This window comes from Hesperophylax consimilis, chromosome 21 (assembly GCF_061612785.1).
Source record: "Hesperophylax consimilis isolate HC1 chromosome 21, BYU_Hcon_1.0, whole genome shotgun sequence".
In the NCBI taxonomy this organism is placed as follows: domain Eukaryota; kingdom Metazoa; phylum Arthropoda; class Insecta; order Trichoptera; family Limnephilidae; genus Hesperophylax; species Hesperophylax consimilis.
The window spans coordinates 26,182,193-26,202,834 of record NC_142856.1 but is presented as its reverse complement, the minus strand read 5'-3'; the positions used below and the strand labels follow the sequence as shown (position 1 = coordinate 26,202,834).

The window sequence follows — 20,642 nt, the reverse complement described above, 5'->3', positions numbered from 1 at the left end:
GGAACTATCCCCGTATACTGCCTCTGCTTTATTAAATAGATATTATTTGTTTCATAATGATATGTAATTTTTTTAATTTTGGTTTGGGAGGAACAGTAAGCGTTGATTGTATCCGAGATATATATTACAAATATTGACTTTTTTTTACAGAAAAACAAACAAAAAACAATTCAATATTGAACAAACGATGGCTTATTGCACCATCAGGGAGTACTGACGAGACGACTGAAGACAACACTCAAAAAGGCAAAAGAAGACGTTGCGTAACTTGCAAGACTGAAAAACGATCAAGACTCACTAAATTTTTTTGCAAAAAATGTAAAATACCTCTTTGTTTACAACATTGCCGAACTGTTTGTGGTACATGTTATAACTTTATGTAAAAGCACTTTCATTTTCTTATAATATTTACCCAATAGTTCTTCTAAACATTTTGAAATGCAAATAATGTCTAACGGCCGTTGTTCCCAACATTTCGAACGATTAATCTCAGGGTCCGATCAGCCAAGTGATTTATTCAGTAACATTCGATTCGCCTGTTTCCAAACATTTTTACTGTTGATTATCTTAAGTGGCCATGCCCACTTTCATAGACAATAAAATGACATCAAAGTTAAAACTTTCAATGCTAAATTAACATTGAAGAATTAATTATTGTATTTATTATTAATGCATATATTTTTTTAAGTACTGTAATACGTAAACCGATATTTAATATTTAAGCGTATGAAATATGTTAAAAATAAAGTATTAGCTTGACTTTAATGCCACCGTGACTTGGCCTCGCGAATATGTTTCACTCTGTTGACACTTTTTATAAGTAGTCATTTACTGAGGCAAGCTTAATCCAGTAGTTTGGCTTCCTTAAATTGGTTGATCACTCAGTTGTCACTTTTCCGTTGGAAAGAGCATAGTTGTGCGTTTGAGCAGTGTTGAGCCAAAATTTCGGCTCAGTAGTTGATCAGTAGGATTGGGAAGAACGGCCGTAACAATATTAAGGTTTTTGCTTGTTTAAGTTGTTAGATATTTAGTCCCTCTATCAATTTTATGATTCGACAAGTGATTATAAAATAACACTGTATTTTTTAGGAATTAATAAGAAATCCCACAAAATAATGTATCCCACCACATTGCGACTAATCATAGTTGATTCTAAAGGCAATAAGGGTTTTATTTTGAATATAAAGATGATTTTATAAAAGGCATTAACCATTCCCCCGGGCGGCCATAATTTATATTTCTAAATAATCAAGACAATAATAATATTAATAGAACCCTCACAAGTGAGATTGTTTATTTAATTTTTTTTTTATAAGTATTTTTATATGGGTTCCATTCTGTTCCTTCGCACCTTTTTACAGTACTTTTACATGAGTTCCGTTCTGTTATTTCTCGCCTTTTTACATAAGTATTTTTACATGAATTCCGTTCTGTTTCTTCTCACCTTTTTAGATAAGTACTTTTACATGAGTTCCGTTCTTTTCCTTCTCACCTTTTTACATAAGTACTTTTACATGGGTTTCATTCTGTTCCTTCTCACCTTTTTACATAAGTACTTTTACATGAGTTCCATTCTGTTCCTTCTCACCTTTTTACATAAGTACTTTTACATGAGTTCCATTCTTTTTTCATAACACTCTCTGTGGTCTAGAAGTGGAAACTTTTTGTTGTTGTTGTCTCTCTCTAAACAAATATCCCCTCTTCTGTCTCATCCAAAATTGCCTCCTTTCTGTCCAACATCTCACCTCTTCTAAGTCTGAACTTGACTCCAATCCTCCAGCGGTCCTAACCTTTTCAGTATTGTTACCCCTATGAATCTTCAGGGAGACTGATTTTACTCCCCCCCCACCCCTTTAAAATGTTATCGAATAAAACAATAACTGCAAATACAAATAGTCTTTATTAATCACGATAAATTATGTGTTCTTACAATTTTATTTGCCTTATTATCACCGCAGAATAACTGTTTTACCCCCAGGTTAGGAACCGCCCCCCAAATAGAACACCTTTAATAAAAACCCTCAGAAAACCAGAAATATATTGGAAAAAAGTAACTGGAGTGATTCAATGTCCAACATAACTTGAAAAATTAATTATTTTTAAAAATGTTTTGCCATATTTACTTCATCAATAAATTCGGGAGAAGTTTGCACAAATATTTATTCTGATGCTGTGATAAGTGTCGGTCATAATAACTTTGGATGGGATGCGTTAAAACGTCATTATTTATATATTTTTTAAATTTTTTTTTAAGGGCGGAGACAGTTTACACATAGTTCCCGTGAGCATTTAGGCCATAGGCCCATCATTGTGCTATCCCCATTTTACCTCATTCCTTTAACAACAACCCAGTCCCTTTAATAAAGTTCACCAGGGTTGTCATTGGGTATGTGGCTGTGTCTTCTGGTTCTACTGTATGTCTCTCCAGGTATCTGAGCCTAGTTCCCACCAGGGCAGGACATTGGAACCATAGGTGAATTGGATTAGTTAGTTCTTAAACTATCCTTTCAATATTGCATTAATTATCACCTACTTCTGATATGTTTTATTCTCTTTTCATCTTAAATGCTTTGTTAAGTTCACTTCGTGTTGTGTCCTTTTTTTCTCTTCACTATATTGTTAAATAATATATATATTATGATGTCTAATATACAATACTGCAGCTATGGGTGGAACCTCGGTATCCTCCTTGAGTCTTAAAGACGATGTTGTGTTTTTACTTATGATGGCAGAATAACACTTTATCCAAAAAATGCGAACACCTCAGAACAGGTTCTCCTGGTAAGATGCTCACTAAACACTACTACTAACCCTAAAATAACTGGTACTTGTTGTATTATGTACTGTAAACTGTATGTACGGGAATATAAACAAATAAATATGTACCTTTAACTTTATTTTCTTTATTAACAACCCAAAGTAAGATAATTCAGGTTTTTTGTATTGCATTTTATGTCTGTGTTAAATGTTTTTTTTTCAATATTTTTTATTCAAATAAATGTATAAAAATTTAGAGAAAAGTGTTGTTATTTCTAACTGTATTTATGTTGTAACTTGTTGACAAAAATGCTGGTAAAATTTTACATATGACTACCACCACAATGAATATGCATAATTACCAAAAACAATGTTTCTTTTTAAGAAACCCGAACTAAGAACCTAAAACTCCTCGGTGTAAAATACCTCGGTGTAATTGTAGACCAACATATGAAATGGAACAGACACATATGTGAACTTGTTAAACGCATTAGAAAATGTATCTATATATTCATTAGATTAAGAAATGTTCTCAAGATAAACAACCTGAAAAAAGTCTATTACGCACTAGTCCAATCATTACTTCAGTATGGAATCATTGGGTGGGGAGGTGCATATGAAAAATTATTAAGCTCTGTTAAAGTGGTACAAAAACTAATTATCAAAGTAATTTTGAAAAAAAAACCAACTTTCTCTTCAGCATCATTGTTCAAAATTTTCGAAGTACCAAAAATTGAAGACCTCTATAAAAAAGATGCAATATTACAAATATATAAAGAAACTGTAGTAAAAAAACTTAAATTTAACTCATCCTTAAGGCATAATTTTAACATCCAAATTCCTCTATTTTCAACACAACAAATGCACAATAACTACATTTACAAAGGCATAATATATTTTAATAGTCTTCCCGAAGAAGTGAAAAAAATACCAGATTTTATTTTATTCAAAAAGAAGGTCAAATTTATCTTTAAAAAAAATTAATATCACCTATCAAATGTTATAACTTCAATTCATGTTTCAACCAAAATTAACGTCACAATCCTCTTTTAAGTTTATATTTATTGTACTGTAATAATGTTAATTACTGATATAAACATGAAATAATTGTCAAATAACTCCTACACCAAGCTCAAGAGCTAGCACTCTTCATTGGAGTAGAAATTCAACAACATATGTTTTACACTATTACTTATTTTTAACTTATTTTATGTACAATGTAACAATGTTATAAGTTAAACAATAAAAAAAAAAAAAAAAAAAAAAAAAAAAAAAACCTATTTGACGAAATAGGCTCTTAAGGGGGGGCTAGGGTTAATTCGTACGAAAAAAGGCATTTTTTGTGAATTTTTTGTGACAACACAGTTAAAATTTCTTTATTAAATCTAATAGGACAGTAAAGTATGACATTTTAAGAATGTTGTATAAAATTTTCACGGAGAAATATTCAAAAACACGGCAATGGCAGCAATTATTCGGAAGTGTCTCAAAAAAAAGTAGAATGGCGGTGCCCCTCATAACTCGGTGCTGGGTCATCTGAAATCAAAAAATCAAAGTTCATTCGTTAGATAATAGTTTTTCCCAGGTAACGCTGGGAGGGTTTTTCGAAATTTTAATTTTTCACTTTTTTGGAACACTTTGAAGGGAAAAACGCTATTTTTAGTGAAAAAAATCGGCTAATTTGTTATTGTAAAATAATAATTATTAACAAATTTGAAAAAAAACTCTCCAGCGTTACCTCGTAAATTATGTACAAAAATAGTTTTCAAAATTTCAAAAGGATCGGTGCAGTAGTTTTGAAGTTATGACGGTCACCGACTTTGAAAACGTGAGTTGTGGGAAAAACGCTATAAAGTTTTGAACACTAAAAAATCTGGTATTAAACGTTTATAAGCAAATTTTATCGGCTTACCTCACACTGAATCATCAATGCCAGGTCCATAAAGGATATTGCTATCAACCATGATGTCTAAAGCACCTTTTTGCTCCTGTCTACGACGAATCCTGCCTTCTTTAGTTTGTTTCTCAGCTTCCTGCTCTGCTCGGCTTATACGTATGGTCGGGTAGGGATTAAAATCCGACAGGTATAAAAATACTCGTAACTTCGTCAATTTTGCTCCAATCAACTTGAAATTTGAACACAATATTCTTAACATATTAAGCATTTATTTTAAAAAAATAAAAAAAATGCAAAAAAAAAAAAATTTAAAACCCTAGCCCCCCCTTAATAAAAAAATTGCCTTAAAATCCATTTAGTATTAATAACAATTTATAGTTCTATCAACTTGAAAGATGGCCGCCATATTAAAGAAGTAAAACATTAATTTTGATTTGAACGAAATAGCTATTAAATGACACTATTTTCCATCTCCGACAATTGAAAAGGTTGTTTCTAATTTTTATTAAGTTGGATCAAAGTGACGTTTCAAAATAATATCCTATTAACATGTTAGTCGACGTAATCGTTGGTGCAAGTTTACCAAAATGCTAAACAAGCCTTGTTTGCGTACCTGTCAGAGATAAATTGTGAAGGGTTGATCTGCGTAGCAGGAAAACTCTTGTACGGAAGTTCTTGCACCAAGAAATTTGCACAGCTTTTCAATCAATAACTATGAAGGGTGTAAATATACAATTAACTGTAGAAATAAAAATCACACAGCATCCCCAAAGATGACACAGCCTCAAAATAATTTTTCTCAGGGCCTACAGTGTGGAGCTAATGGAAAAAAAGTATGTACCATAAGTTTCATTTGTCAACACAAATGGTTTGTGGGAGACGAGTAAATGCATTTTTTGTATATTTTGCATTGTGTCTTAATTTTAATAAAGGATTCTCTAAATGTATAGGGTAAGAAATTGAAAGTTTTTAATTTAAAAAGATGGTTCGAAAGTTATAGCTATATTACGAAAAAACTTAATTTCTCCCGCTTTTCAGCGTGAATTATGAAAATGAAGTGTTGAAACTCTCAATTTTTTACCTGTGTAAATATTTTTTTCTCTGTAAAAATATTTAAAAATAAAATTCAAATTAGGATCTTCTGGAGGAGTTTGAAGGGGACATCGGAAAGGCTTCTTGTTACACATCACGGTTTATGTCAGCCACTTTTGTGGGTCCGTAGAAGCGACCAAAAACCGCAATGTGCATAAGAAATGAATTGAAAACAGGAACATGTAATTTCTTCACCATCTTGACAATGTATTTGATTGATAAATAATGCCAACAAAATATTATTTCTAATACCTACAAAAACTTATTCCCAATATTTACAAAGGAGGTAGGCCAAACGCAATCATTCCTGTATGAACAATAATAAATTATATTTTCTAACACAGTATTTTAAAATTATAAATGGAATTGAATATGCAACATCAAAGATAAACTGATATAAACAATTAAACAGATTTTATATAGATATTTATTGTGAGCTCTTTGGTAAAAGTACGGAATCCACACCTAGGAGGTATTTCACCACCTTTGAGTAAGCTATTCGAGAAGTAACTATGTACACACATGTAGGTACTTTTGCTTGACATGTAGCCATTACTCATGGGTGGAAACAGTTATTAATATAAGCTACTCTATGAGTAGTGGTTAACAACAGTTTAATCAGACGTGGTGAAATACCTTTTAAAAGATACAATTAGATATACTTGATCAATTACTATTAATTTTGTGGATTAGTATCGATAATTTTATTTTGCTTTTTTAGGAATATCGAATAGGTACATTAAAAGCAAATTTTTGTAAAGATGTTTTTTATCTTCATATCTGATAACTCAGTATACATTTATAAATTTGATCAATAATATTATTTAATTCTGTATCACATGAAGAATATCAATAATAATAATAATTGTGAGTATTAAAACTTAAGTTTTATCAAAAATACCGCTAGGACAATAACACAAGTTGCTAACTACATTGTATTATTATATTTATAACAGACATTAAACTACAGACATTCTTTTAGTGCATTTTTAAACAATATTCAAAACATAATCAGTTAATGATTAAATTATATTTAAAATTATACACATCAATTTCTGATCAAATTACATACTAGTGATCAATTCAACACATTTGTATTTACAGGAATTATTATTTATATTTTGTTAATTTTAATAATAAGGCTGCTAACGAATTTCCCTAAATACTTTTTCTCTGCTTGCATAAAATCCTAGTTAAAATTAACAATAATGCAACCCAAGAATTAAATAATACAGAATTCACATCAATTTCAATTTTTTAAAACAACAGGGAACTTATGACATCGCTATTCACAGTACGATTGAGGGATATCAAACTGGAATAAGTCTATTAAATTCACATAAACTTGCTATATCCATAGAAAAAAAATAATTAATAGACATGCTGCTCCGGAACCAAGATGTTGGTTTTCTTAACCATTTGCGCCATGGAGATTTCCGGGCGTTCGGTTTTGGATTTGGCCACGCTCATTTCAAACATCATACTCCCGAATATTAATGCAGAAACATAATATAAACTGACTCTTGTTTAAAATCTAAGAATCCAACTATATTTCACCAACTATCCCATAAACATAATATAAACTGACTCTTGTTTAACATCAAAGAATCCAACTATATTTCACCAACTATCCCATAAACATAATATAAACTGACTCTTGTTTAACATCAAAGAATTCAACTATATTTCACCAACTATCCCATATTTTTACGTTACATATTATGTAAATTAATTTTTTTTAATTGCAAAAATTTATAAATGCGTGAATTCTGTATGTTGCCGAAATTGCCCTAACTTGTGCTTATTTGGGCGAATTTGAATATAACTACATATTTCTGTATAATATACTGAAAAATTTTCATAGCCATAGACATTAAAATAATGCTATTTTCAATGTGCAAAGAGATGTTCCAACATTTAGAAAACAATTTGAGATTGCAAAAAATTATATAGAATATTCAATGAGACGAACATAAGTGATATCTTTTGGTATTCGATAGAAGCTCAATTAAACTTATTAGCCGATAGCGGGAATCACAAAATAAATTCATTTTAATTCATAAAAATCACCTATCTACAGCTACTCTAAATTTTGGTAGCTCTGGCTCGTAGAGTGGTTACAGTAGTTTGGTAGAAGACATTACTATGAACACAGAGTAAGGAATCGACGTAGCTGTCCATAAGAGCGAAAGGTATAAACCAAGGAGTGGTGTGTAAGTGTCCCTGTCAGTGATTTGTCAATAAATGAATCTGTAAGTATACAGCAGAGATGTGCAAAATGGGTACCCAAAACCATTTGAAATGCAAAATGGAAATGGGTCAAAACTTTTCCATTTGAAAATGCAAAATGCAAAATGGTTTTTAGAAAAGCATTTCAAATGCAAAATGCAAAATACCTATTTTCAAAATGCATTAAAAATGCAAAATGGTTTCACAGGTCAAACAATTAAAATAATTATAGAATTTTTAAACAATTTTGTCATTTAATAATCGAAACATATAAACAATAATGAAAATGTAGAACGAACATATTACATGATGGTAAATCCAAAAACACCACGACTACAGATTATGAAACCACAAAAAATTTGCGCGGGACTAATGTTGCCAACGTAAAAACATAAAAACTGCTATCTAACATTTAATATTACAGCGTCGGCCATGTTCAGTATTTGAATCAGTATTTTTTGTAATGGTATCACTCAATTGCCAGGGCTCCTACCAGGGAGTAACTTGACAAATGTAAATTATCTCTCATAGCGAGGTTGAGGACTGACTGATATTTGGGGCTTATGAAAAAAAGATGAGTGGAGAAAGTAGGAAGAATGTTGCAAAAAAGCATTTAAAATGGAAAATGCATTGAGAAAAGCATTTAAAATGCAAAATGGTTTTTAAAAAAGCATTTAAAATGCAAAATGGAAAATACCCATTTTGCATTTTGCATTTCCATTTGAAATGGATTTATTTGAAATAAAGCACATCTCTGGTATACAGGCACCTTGGTATTGTAATGTCATCACTTAGTGTGTGAAAATTCGATTCGTTCAACAACAAACATTCAGATCCTGCGTAGAAAAGTCCCACAATGGACTGCGCTGCAATGTCTTGGCTTACTTTATCGAACTTTACTTTCCTGCGCAGGGTCTGGTTATTTTAATGTGTGCTCTTCGGCGTTCAACGTACGACTGATGTCGTAGATTATTTAAAGCACTCTCCAACCCTGATGGTGCCAAAAAAACGGTGACTCGTCAAAATGATACCCCGATTTCATGCTAGGGCAAGTCTATCTCTTCTGACGTCAATGAGTATGAGTAAAGAATATGTTTGTTATCAACAATAAATTAAGAAAAATATTATAAATTGGTATATACGGGATCAGAAAGGTATGCCAGGAGAACACGAGACTTGCAAATGAATGGAAAAATGAATCTGGTATATCCCATGAAGACATAGAGAGATCCAGCGAGTCAAATACTTGAGTCTGGGACACGTCAAGAGTCGGAATAACATAATATGTTTGAATGTAGATGAAATAAGGAGTTAGCCAGGACATTTATAGTTTTCCATTTTCTCTGCCTACCCCTGAGAACAAATATTATATATTAATTAAGTAGTTTAGTAAGCTATGGAATCATAGCAATATAATACAAATTTAAAGATTTGTCCGTGATATGAAAATGTTGTAATTTTTGAAAAACCATTTAATTAATTTAAATACATATAATCATATATTTTGTTGGCTCCTGCAAAGGTAAATAATTAACAGAAAAAAGTTATCCAGTTGTTTTTGAATGGAAATCTATGAAAGGATTTCAATTTTTTATATTTACATATTTTTGTATTTTCTGATACTTTAAAGGTACACAAACCCGGTTAATTTTATCGATATAATATTGTGATTGACTGGTTGCGTACAGTTTTTACAAAATCCTAGATTCAGATCTCAAGTATATCTATATTGTGTAAAGAAAATCATATTAAAATACAATTTTGACTAGTTAATATTAGCTCCAAATTTTAATACAGTCAACTTTTCATAATGGTCAAAAAAACTAGTTAGATTACAAGAAATTTGTGTACATACATAACTGAATGTTCGGATTACTGAGATTGTACTGTAACCTGGATATAATTTCAATTAAACTGGATGTTGTAAAGTAACCTGGATATTATTTCAATTAAACTGGATGTTGTAAAGTAACATGGATATTATTTCAATTAAACTGGATATTGTACTGTAACCTGTAACCTGGATATTATTTCAATTGAACTGGATATTGTACAACAACCTGGATAATACTTCAATTGTACTGTAACCTGAATATTATTTCAATTGAACTGGATATTGTACAACAACCTGGATATTATTTCAATTGAACTGGATACTGTACAACAACCTGGATGTTACTTCAATTGTACTGTAACTTGGATATTATTTCAATTGAACTGGATATTGTACAACAACCTGGATATTATTTCAATTAAACTGAATTTGTACTGTAACCTGGATATTACTTCAATTATACTGTAAAATGAATATTATTTCAATTAAACTGGGTTTTTATGCAATAACCTGGATATTATTTCAATTAAACTGGACATTGCACTGTAACTTGGATATTACTTCAATTTTACTGGATATTGTACTTATAACCTGGATATTATTTCAACAAAACTGGATATTATAGATTTTACATACTTCAATTGAACTGGATATTGTACAGAACATGTTTATTAATTTAGTTGAACGGGATATTGTGTACAATTTTATTAAAGCTCCAACTTTTAATACGGTCAACTTTTCATAATGGTCAAAAAAACTAGTTAGATTACAAGAAATTTGTGTACGTACATAACTGAATGTTTGGATTACTGAGATTGTACTGTAACCTGGATATTATTTCAATTAAACTGGATGTTGTAAAGTAACCTGGATATTATTTCAATTAAACTGGATGTTGTAAAGTAACATGGATATTATTTCAATTAAACTGGATATTGTACTGTAACCTGTAACCTGGATATTATTTTAATTGAACTGGATATTGTACAACAACCTGGATAATACTTCAATTGTACTGTAACCTGAATATTATTTCAATTGAACTGGATATTGTACAACAACCTGGATATTATTTCAATTAAACTGGATATTGTACTGTAACCTGGATATTATTTCAATTGAACTGGATACTGTACAACAACCTGGATGTTACTTCAATTGTACTGTAACTTGGATATTATTGCAATTGAACTGGATATTGTACAACAACCTGGATATTATTTTAATTAAACTGGATTTGTACACTTCAATTATACTGTAAAATGGATATTATTTCAATTAAACTGGGCATTGCACTGTAACTTGGATATTACTTCAATTGTACTGGATATTGTACTTATAACCTGGATATTATTTCAACAAAACTGGATATTATAGATTTTACATACTTCAATTGAACTGGATATTGTACAGAACATGTTTATTAATTTAGTTGAACGGGATATTGTGTACAATTTTATTAAAATCATTGAATGATGTTTCAAGGGATCAAATAATAACTTTTATATTTGGCACATTTGTATTATGATAACTAACTTAGGTCTACTTTAAAAACTAGTTAAATTTACCAACCGTATAAAACTAAATCAACATAGGTATCCATTATAACACTCATAGTACAATATTTAATATAATACAACTAAAGCACACAATACTGATTGCAGACTTTTACTAAATTAATCTTGAATAAAACAAACATTATTGATGGAAATTTACGTAAATGAAAGCACGACAGCCTCCATGGTTGAGGGGTAAGGCTCTCAACTAGCAAGCTGGAGATCATGGGTTCGAATGCCGGCGTGCGCAAGTAAATTTTATTTGTTATTTCACAAATTACTCATTTAAAAAAATATATATAGTATATTTGCGGCACGTTTTAGAGTGAAACACCCTGGTGTAAGACCACCATTCGGAATTGAAACCTTGCTTGAAATGGCTTTGGCCATGTTTGGTGACAAGATCTGAATAGCCAACCTTCCTCTTCCCCATTTCCTTCCCCTCCCCACTACCTCCAGCCTTACAACATGCCCCAATTGGGGATGCCATAGTCTAACTGGTTTCAGACGGTAAGGAACAGTTGGGACTCTTGTGCGGTTTCACATAAAAATAAAAAAAGCAAATTTTAACAGCTTGAAAAAATTAGATATTAGATAAATGCAAGGTTTTAAGCATTCTGTAATTAAACATGTAATAATCATTAATATTTTTTAGCAAGCTTAATACACTGGAGGAATATTCAGAAAAATATAATATGTATAAACAATTACAAAAGCTAAATAAATCATAATCATTTTTTTAAAGCTGTCACATGTCTGTCTGTCTTAATGTAGTTAGCAAGTTATTTATTTAAGGTTGAAGTCCATCATTTGAAAGTGATTACATTATTACCAAGTTCTTTTAAACTAAATTAATGGAAACAGAATGAAGGAATGCTCGAGGTGTAAAATTATATCTTGTTAAGTTAAGCTAAAAATAATCAAACCCCATAAAAGTAGAATCAAACCTTGGAAAACTAAAATCAAACCCTGTAAAAGTTAAATCAAACCCCATAAAAGTAGAATCAAACCTTGGAAAAGTATAATTAAACCCTATAAAAGTAAAATTAAACCCCATAAAAGTAAAACAAACCAATAAAAGTATAATTAAACCTTGGAAAAGTAAAATTAAACCGTCGTAAAAGTAATGTTAAAGCAAGCGAATGTATGAACTGGAAATGTTAAGACAAGTTACGATACAGGATTTCTGAGATCGACATATAATTCAAATAATTAGTTCGACAATTTTAAAAATCTACTGTAAAATTTAAACAAATAATATTCAAATATTCAGTTAATAATAATTATCTCCCAGATTCCAAAGGATTTTATTGATAACTATGTGATTTTTCAAAGGCTATTTAAACTACATTTCAGACATGGGCGAGTTACTTACAAATAATATATTAGGAGCAATAGGAATCAATTGAATACAAACTTTATTCATAATGCAAAATATATCTTGCTTTTCATATAAAATTATAAAAAAATATTTTATTGCCTTCTTATTCATTCAACTAAAATATTTCTTACAAGTAAATAAATAATATCCTAACAATAATTTACAAAAAAAAAACACAATTATTTGGAAAGTTAATGCGAGATTCTGAAGCCACACTGCAGTACCTACATAAGTATTAACTCTTTGCACGCGGTCGTATCAACTGTTGTTGCGGCAAAAAGTCTATACTCACACGCGGCTGTATCAACAGTTGATACGGAAACTTTGACGGCCGATATTCCAGCGCTCTTTTGTCATAAATGTATTTCTTGCTCACTTGGACATTCGTAGAACTATCACGATGCTGACATCTACAAGAATTTCTCAAAAATAAAATTGTATTTCATAAAAAAAGATCGATAATCAAGTGCGCCTCTTCGCGCCTTTAGTTTACATTTTTGTCAACGGATGGCGTTAGTACTAGTATGTCATTCATAACTTTTCATAACTAAAAATGATAAGTGATCATGGTGTCCCACTTGTGTCTATCACCTAAGTACACACACGCCGAGTGAATGGCGGGACCACATTCAAAAGATACGGTACGTCTTTGTATGAAATTTTATGTTTTTTGTTTTATAAACATCTAAGAGTGTTGACACACGAGGATTTGTTTTCATATTGTGGAGAATAATCTGTTCTGTATATATAGTCCAATAAATCATGCCAGAATGCTATAATTTGACATTTGATTGCGTGCATAAGTATTTGAAAATATGTACCGCGTACGGGTATAGATAAAACGGAGCAAATTAACGCGTTCAAAAGGTTAATAAGATTTTAAAATGCAATAAGTATTATGTATCAGTGGAAATTAAGAAAAATGAAATAAAAATAAATAAATTGAAAGTTTAACATTTAAATGCGGCCAACTATCGCAATTAGTACTTTTAAACATGAAGGTACATCGCATTGATATGAACAATTAGTTAAACATTCAGTTGTGTATAATCTACAATACTAACTCAAGGCATTGGCCAAAGACACAAATAAATGGTGCTCAAATGTGGAAGAAGCAAGATTATATGTCACAACGACGAATTACACAAATATTATCTCAATTTGGAGTTCTTACTTTCCTAAGCTAAACAAACTTGCATATTGACACACTGGTCCTAATTATGCAGTGCAACAAGATATCTGGACAACTTATAATCCAAATGAATTACATTTTCTATGAAAATAGATACTTTATATGTATGACAACACACTTGTAATAAGCAATGCAATCCTGCGCTCCCCATGTAATATGCCGGTCTACGTTGGACATGTCAAAGGTGGAGAGTATGGCCGTCACGCCTTCCAACACATTCGACTAGTTTTTTTCTTAAGTACAGTGGGTGTCCGAATTATTACTTACACCAGAGTTTTTCAATTATTTAAGAATTAACCGCTTTTAATGCACACATAAATATGTATTACTAACTAGCTGTACCCCGCCACGCGTTGCTGCGGCTCAGTCTGTCTGTGCAGACAGATAAACAATATTACGAGTCGCTTTTACGTCCAACAAATGGCGCTGTTTAAAAAAAAAACGTGTTTTTTTAACTGTCACGGGAGACATCTACATAATGGTTCCATGATAACTCCCCAAAATGACAATTCAACATACCTATTAAAAGTGATATAAAGTTATTAAAAGTGATGAAACAAAAACTAGGTTAAATAGTAATATATGTAACCCATCTAACCTAGTTTTTGTTTTATAACTTTATAACACTTTTTATAGGTGTGTTGAATTGTCATTTTGATGAATTATCCGGTCACCCTACATAATATAGGTATATAAAAATCACACGCGTATTCGAATGCAATATTGTGTCAAAATTTCAAAGCAATCTGTGAAGAACTTTCGGAGATTTAAGATTTTGAACAAACGAATATTTTTATTTATATAGATTTCATTAACTCTTTGCACGCGGCCGTATCAACTGTTGTTACGGCAAAAAGTCTATACTCACACGCGGCTGTATCAACAGTTGATACGGAAACTTTGACGGCCGATATTCCAGCGCTCTTTCGTCATAAATGTATTTCTTGCTCACTTGGACATTCGTAGAACTATCACGATGCTGACATCTACAAGAATTTCTCAAAAATAAAATTGTATTTCATAAAAAAGATCGATAATCAAGTACGCCTTTTAGTCCTTTAGTTTACATTTTTGTCAACGGATGGCGTTAGTACTAGTATGTCATTCACAACTTTTCATAACTAAAAATGATAAGTGATCATGGTGTCCCACTTGTGTCTATCAACGCAGTGGCCTAAGTACACACACGCCGAGTGAATGGCGGGACCACATTCAAAAGATACGGTACATCTTTGTATGAAATTTTATGTTTTTTTTTATAAACATCTAAGAATGTTGACACACTAGGATTTGTTTTCATACTGTGGAGAATAATCTGTTCTGTCTATATAGTCCAATAAATCATGCCAGAATGCTATAATTTGACATTTAATTGCGTGCATAGGTATTTGAAAATATGTACCGCGTACGGGTATAGATAAAACGGAGCAAATTAACGCGTTCAAAAGGTTAATGAACTTGATACAAAAAAAAAACCATTTAGTAAGTCAAACACCAGAAAATAAATTTAAAAAAAAAAACAAACAAATAAAAGTTTTAAAATGTTACACAGCTTCAAACTGATGATAATGTAATTTAGGCATGCGTAAATAATAATTTGGCCACCAACTGTACGTGACACATTGATTAATTTGACGTTTAAGATTACGTTCTGTTGTTAAAATGTGAGATGAACAACTAAGAGATTTAGTAAGACGTTACAAAGTGATCCACAATATAAAATCCATTGAGAAATGACCAAGCTGAATAGCACACATGAGTCTTCTCAGAAGGGAAATGTGTCTCAGAATTTGCATTACAGGACGAGTGTGCACATCGGCATGGGAACGTAGCATTGCACGCGTTGCATATGTGAGACCAGTTGTCTTTACCTTTAACAGTTCTCAAATACATTTTCATAACTTTATTAGTAAAATGTCTCTCGAAAGTTCAAAGCAATTTTCTTATTGTTCTATCTAATACTTTCGTCATGTCATTCTTTAAACCCTGGGAACGGATGTTCATAAATGCATATTTCAAGTCTTGCTGCAATAAGAGAACATCGTCATTCAGCATTCCGTAATGCGAATGTGATATTATACAAATTTTTAAAGAGGAGAAAAAAACCATTATATTTATTATTCAGTGAAAAATGCCAAACCGATACTTTGAAGAAATAGCCACAAAATTTAATGGATCAAGCAGTAAAACCAGAGGATTGTTTCCTTTCATGTAATACACATTCAAATCAGTGACGGCTCGTGAATTTTGGGTGTACTAGAATGCTAATATTACAAAAAATGACATTATTAATGGGGTTGTTCAAAAATTTGGCTTTTTGTGTGAAGATTTTCTGAAAATCCGTGTTGCGCACGGCCAAACTGAAATTTCCTGAAAATCTTCATAGGAAAAATCGAATTTCCGAAAAAAAAATTATCATATTGAATTTTTTCAAGAAGAAGTTTTTCAAACTTAGCACTCTATCACATTCAAAAGCCACAAGCCACCACTGATTCAAATACTGGCAAATAAGTTCATGTAGAGTGCTTGATTTTGGCATACAAATGACATAGGCAAACCGATTGATCGGTCAGTGGCTAAGTTGGCATTGTGTTTGGGTCCCACCCAGACATAGTGTGTTCAATTCCTAGGCTGGCTAAGTCCTCCATCACAACACAAGCAACATTTTTCGCTTATTGAGGTGGTAGTAGGAGATTTACAAATATTGTCAGGTTATTCGTAACCCAGGAATGTTTGTCTAGAACTAGAACAAAAAAAGCATTATTGCTTTACTTTTCATGCATATTTCAAACTTTTTAGAGAATATTTGAATGCATCCGTTCCCCACTCATAACAATTTATTATTTTGATAGCTAACTTATTTGTATCCATTCTCATCATCTAAAAAAGCAATTCCCGAAAAAAAAAACAGTCAGAAATTTGTAGAAGTAATAATCGATTATTCAATACATATAATAATTGTTATTATTTGTACCATTGAACTAATAAAAATATGTACATGCATACATTTGAAGCCATAACTAACAACACATAATTTATTGATAACCCTTTTTTTTTAAATATCTAGAGTAATAACTGAGAACACAGTCAGAATAAATTATAAAATAACTACATTTTGTATCTACAATGAAATTTAACAAAACATTTTGAGAAATTAAAAAATATATAATTTATAATTAAGTATGGTGAAAAATTCAACACAAATTGAGATGTTAGATTTTCTTGATAGTATGATATTTGTCTCCATGTCTTCCATTGGACCATGGACTAAAGGTCGCGCAATTAGAGTTGACAATAACAGAAATTCAAATGACCACACTTATGAATCTTAGTTGGAATGTCACTGAGAAACAGCCTTTTGTCTTGCTTGCATCTATTTATTGTTATTAGCGAAAAAGGGACAGCAAGTGTATACGTTGATCGAATTTGAATATCAGAAAAACTTTACAGTGTGCTATTTCTATTATTTTACTCAAATTTTCTTTTCTGAAGTCGAATAATAAGTTTAAAATATGCTGTACACGAGTAATGCATCTATGTGAGCAGTGGCAGCTCGTGAATTTTGAGTTCTAGGTTTGAAATGTTTATTCAAAACAAAATAATTTTTTTCTAATTTTTTTTTTATTTTTTATGAAAATTTTCAGGAAATTTCAGTTTAGCCGTGCGCCGCATGGATTTCCTGAAATTCTTCATACAAAAAACAGAATTTTCTAAAAAGGAAGAGAATACATTTTCAATAATACATTTTTTTTTGTAGTATTAGCACTCTAGCACACCCAAAAATCACGAGCCGCCACTGTGTGTGTGAGTATATATACAACTGAGTTGATTTTAGTTATGACCGGATAATACAGACTGTGGGCTGCGTTTTATAAGTTTAGTAGCATACATCACTGATCACCAATGCTAATACTACTTTTTCTGGGTTAGTATAGAGTAGCAGGGATTATTACTAAACCCTGCTAAACCCAGTGCAAAAGGCCGAAAACAGGTATCTTTAACCGTCAGTTAATTTTCTACGGTACGGCCTGTATTAATAAAGATGGCGGTGACATAAAATTTTTATCATAATGTACAAACAAGAATCAATAAAAAAAATGTTTGTAAATTTGTAAAAATAACATTTTTTGCTATATTTTAAACCCACTTGTGTGTGGTACGATTGCAGTTCCTCTGATTTGTTCCAGACTGCAGCTTGCAGGGTGAGAATTGCTCTGATGATAGTCAACCTCCAATAGGAACCAGAAGGGGACCAGAAGAAGAATGTAATAGTCGTGTTCCAATGTGGTAATAACAAGATCAAAAAGTCCAAGCTTCTGTCGTACCATTATAGGAACCACCGATATTTGTAACAATCATACTATAAGAATTTACAGATCGACCCCGTTAAATAACGGTTCCATCTGAAGCAGCAATTTCATCCGATAATGGGTTCTATGGAAAGTTACTTATTGTTCGTTATCGCATAACACGGCTACGTCAGATGAAACTTTGTAATTCTAAGGGATCGAGATAGTACCGACAAATAATAAATAATAATAATAAACGCAGAAATTTACAATATTCCCTACTTAACCTAGTTTGTCGTGGCACGCCATGTTCACTGTTCACTGCAGGCACGCCTGGAGTTTTTCTATCCACTCTTGCGCTTCGTTTGCCTTGCCGGCACAAAAGTTGAAAGTTCGTCTGCTCGTTCGTAGCTGTTAAGTAAAAAAAAATTATGATTAACGTTTTCGGTTCACGGAAACAATCGCTACATGCCACCAAGTGACTCTAACAAGATCAAACTTGCACTGAAGGAGCATCATATATGTTGGCCTGCCTTCAAGCAACCAGTGTTGCCGCATCGAACATTACAATACCAGTTTCATTCACACTTTATTTACAGAGATTTATACAAAGTAAGTGATAGGTAGAATAAGTCGGGGACGCCTGAGGAAGACATGATTATATGAATCAAATACATAAGTCTAGAAATGTGAAGTGTAAGAATAACAATACATAAGTCTAGTCATGTGAAGTGTAAGAATAACAATACATAAGTCTAGTAATGTGAAGTGTAAGAATAACAATACATAAGTCTAGTCATGTGAAGTGTAAGAATAACAATACATAAGTCTAGTCATGTGAAGTGTAAGAATAACAATACATAAGACTAGTCATGTGAAGTGTAAGAATAACAATAATAATAAATGAATCAAGGAGTCAAGACAGAGTTGTGCGGCGGTTCACCCTCTCTGTCTACTCCTGCAGAACACGAGTAGTACGATTCAGTATTGCTCTGGTAAAAGATCACCATTTGAAATGGAAACATTGCGTGAAATAGCATTGGTCGTGTTTAGTATATATCAGATCTGAATGGACGGTTGCGTGTAACTTTTCTTTTCCCCTTCCTCTTTCCCTCCTACTACCATCAGACTCACAACAAACCCCACTGGCTCTGGGCAGTAGGGACTCTTGTGATGTATGCAAAAAAAAATTATTAAAAGATTTTCTGAGGAATGACAAAGAAATTGTAACAGCAAAACCGCCTGCATAAAAAGCCTAGATGATGGTATATTTTTTAGTTACTTACATCAAAGAATGATTTGGGATCAGCTTTCTTAGGTGGCCCAGGGGCCAATTGAGCAGGAGTCACTGATATTACTTCTGCCAGATCTGAAAAATAAAATTTAATCAGTTGTAGATTCAAAAATTCATATAAAAAAGGATGGGTTGTTTTCTATGGATGGCTTGTTTCACAGAACATGAACAATTCATCAAATTTCAACGTTCATTTTCGGGTTCTGTGAAAGTCCTAGTCAAGTTCTGTTATTATATCATTATAGGCTAGTTGCTTGACAGAACTGAAATAATAACAGAACTTGAAAATTAACTTTGAAATTTGATGAATTGTTCAAATTCTCCGAAACAACCCGTCCTAAGAATTTGCTTGATAGAACTAAAATAATAACAGAATTTAAAAATTAACTTCGAAATTTGAAGAATTGTTCAAGTTCTCCGAAACAACCTGTCTTAAGAATTTGAACCATTCATCACATTTCAATGTTCATGTTCTGTGAATGTCCCAAAGTTCTGTTATTATATCATTATAGGCCGTTGCTTGATAAACAAAAATAATAACAGAACTTGATAATTAACTTTGAAATTTGAAGAATAATTCAAATTCTCCGAAACAATCTGTCCTAAGAATTTGAACCATTCATCACATTTCAATGTCCCATTCAAATTCTGTTATTATATAATTATAGGCCAGTTGCTTGACAGAACTGAAATAATAACAGAACTTGAAAAGAACTTTCGCAGAACTTGAAATTCATCAAATTTCAACATTCATTTGCGAATTCTGTGAACATCCCATTCAAGATCTGTTATTGTATCATTATAGGCCAATTTCTTGTAGAACTGAAATACTAACAGAACTTGAAAAGAACTTTCGCAAAACTTGAAAATTTTAAGAATTTTCAAATTCTCTAAAAGAACCCGTCCTAAATAAACATTATTCTTACCTATATGTCCTTTACAATGTGAATCTTCAGTTGTATCGTAATATCTTAACTGATGCTTGATTGAATCCAAAACGAACCGTCTAAAAAAATACAAAGACATTAAATATTTAATAAATCACATTATTAGAAAAAAAAAACAAAAGAGGGTTTCAGTTATTAAAATTTTGATTCGAATATACGAGAGTGCTCTGAAAA

At 31.6% G+C, this 20,642-nt stretch overlaps 1 protein-coding gene across 1 annotated transcript in view; it reads right to left on the bottom strand.

The window, feature by feature from the left end:
• Positions 1 to 12,639: 12,639 nt before the first annotated feature.
• Sbf (SET domain binding factor) overlaps positions 12,640 to 20,642 on the bottom strand; it is a 181,566-nt gene continuing 173,563 nt past the window's right edge. Inside the window, exons 38-40 of the mRNA XM_089644755.1 lie at positions 20,448 to 20,527; positions 19,514 to 19,596; positions 12,640 to 18,638 (exon numbers count right to left, since the gene is read on the bottom strand). Of these exons, the coding sequence (XP_089500881.1) occupies positions 18,546 to 18,638; positions 19,514 to 19,596; positions 20,448 to 20,527 (256 nt within the window). The 3' untranslated portion in view covers positions 12,640 to 18,545. The remainder of the gene's footprint in view (positions 18,639 to 19,513; positions 19,597 to 20,447; positions 20,528 to 20,642) is intronic.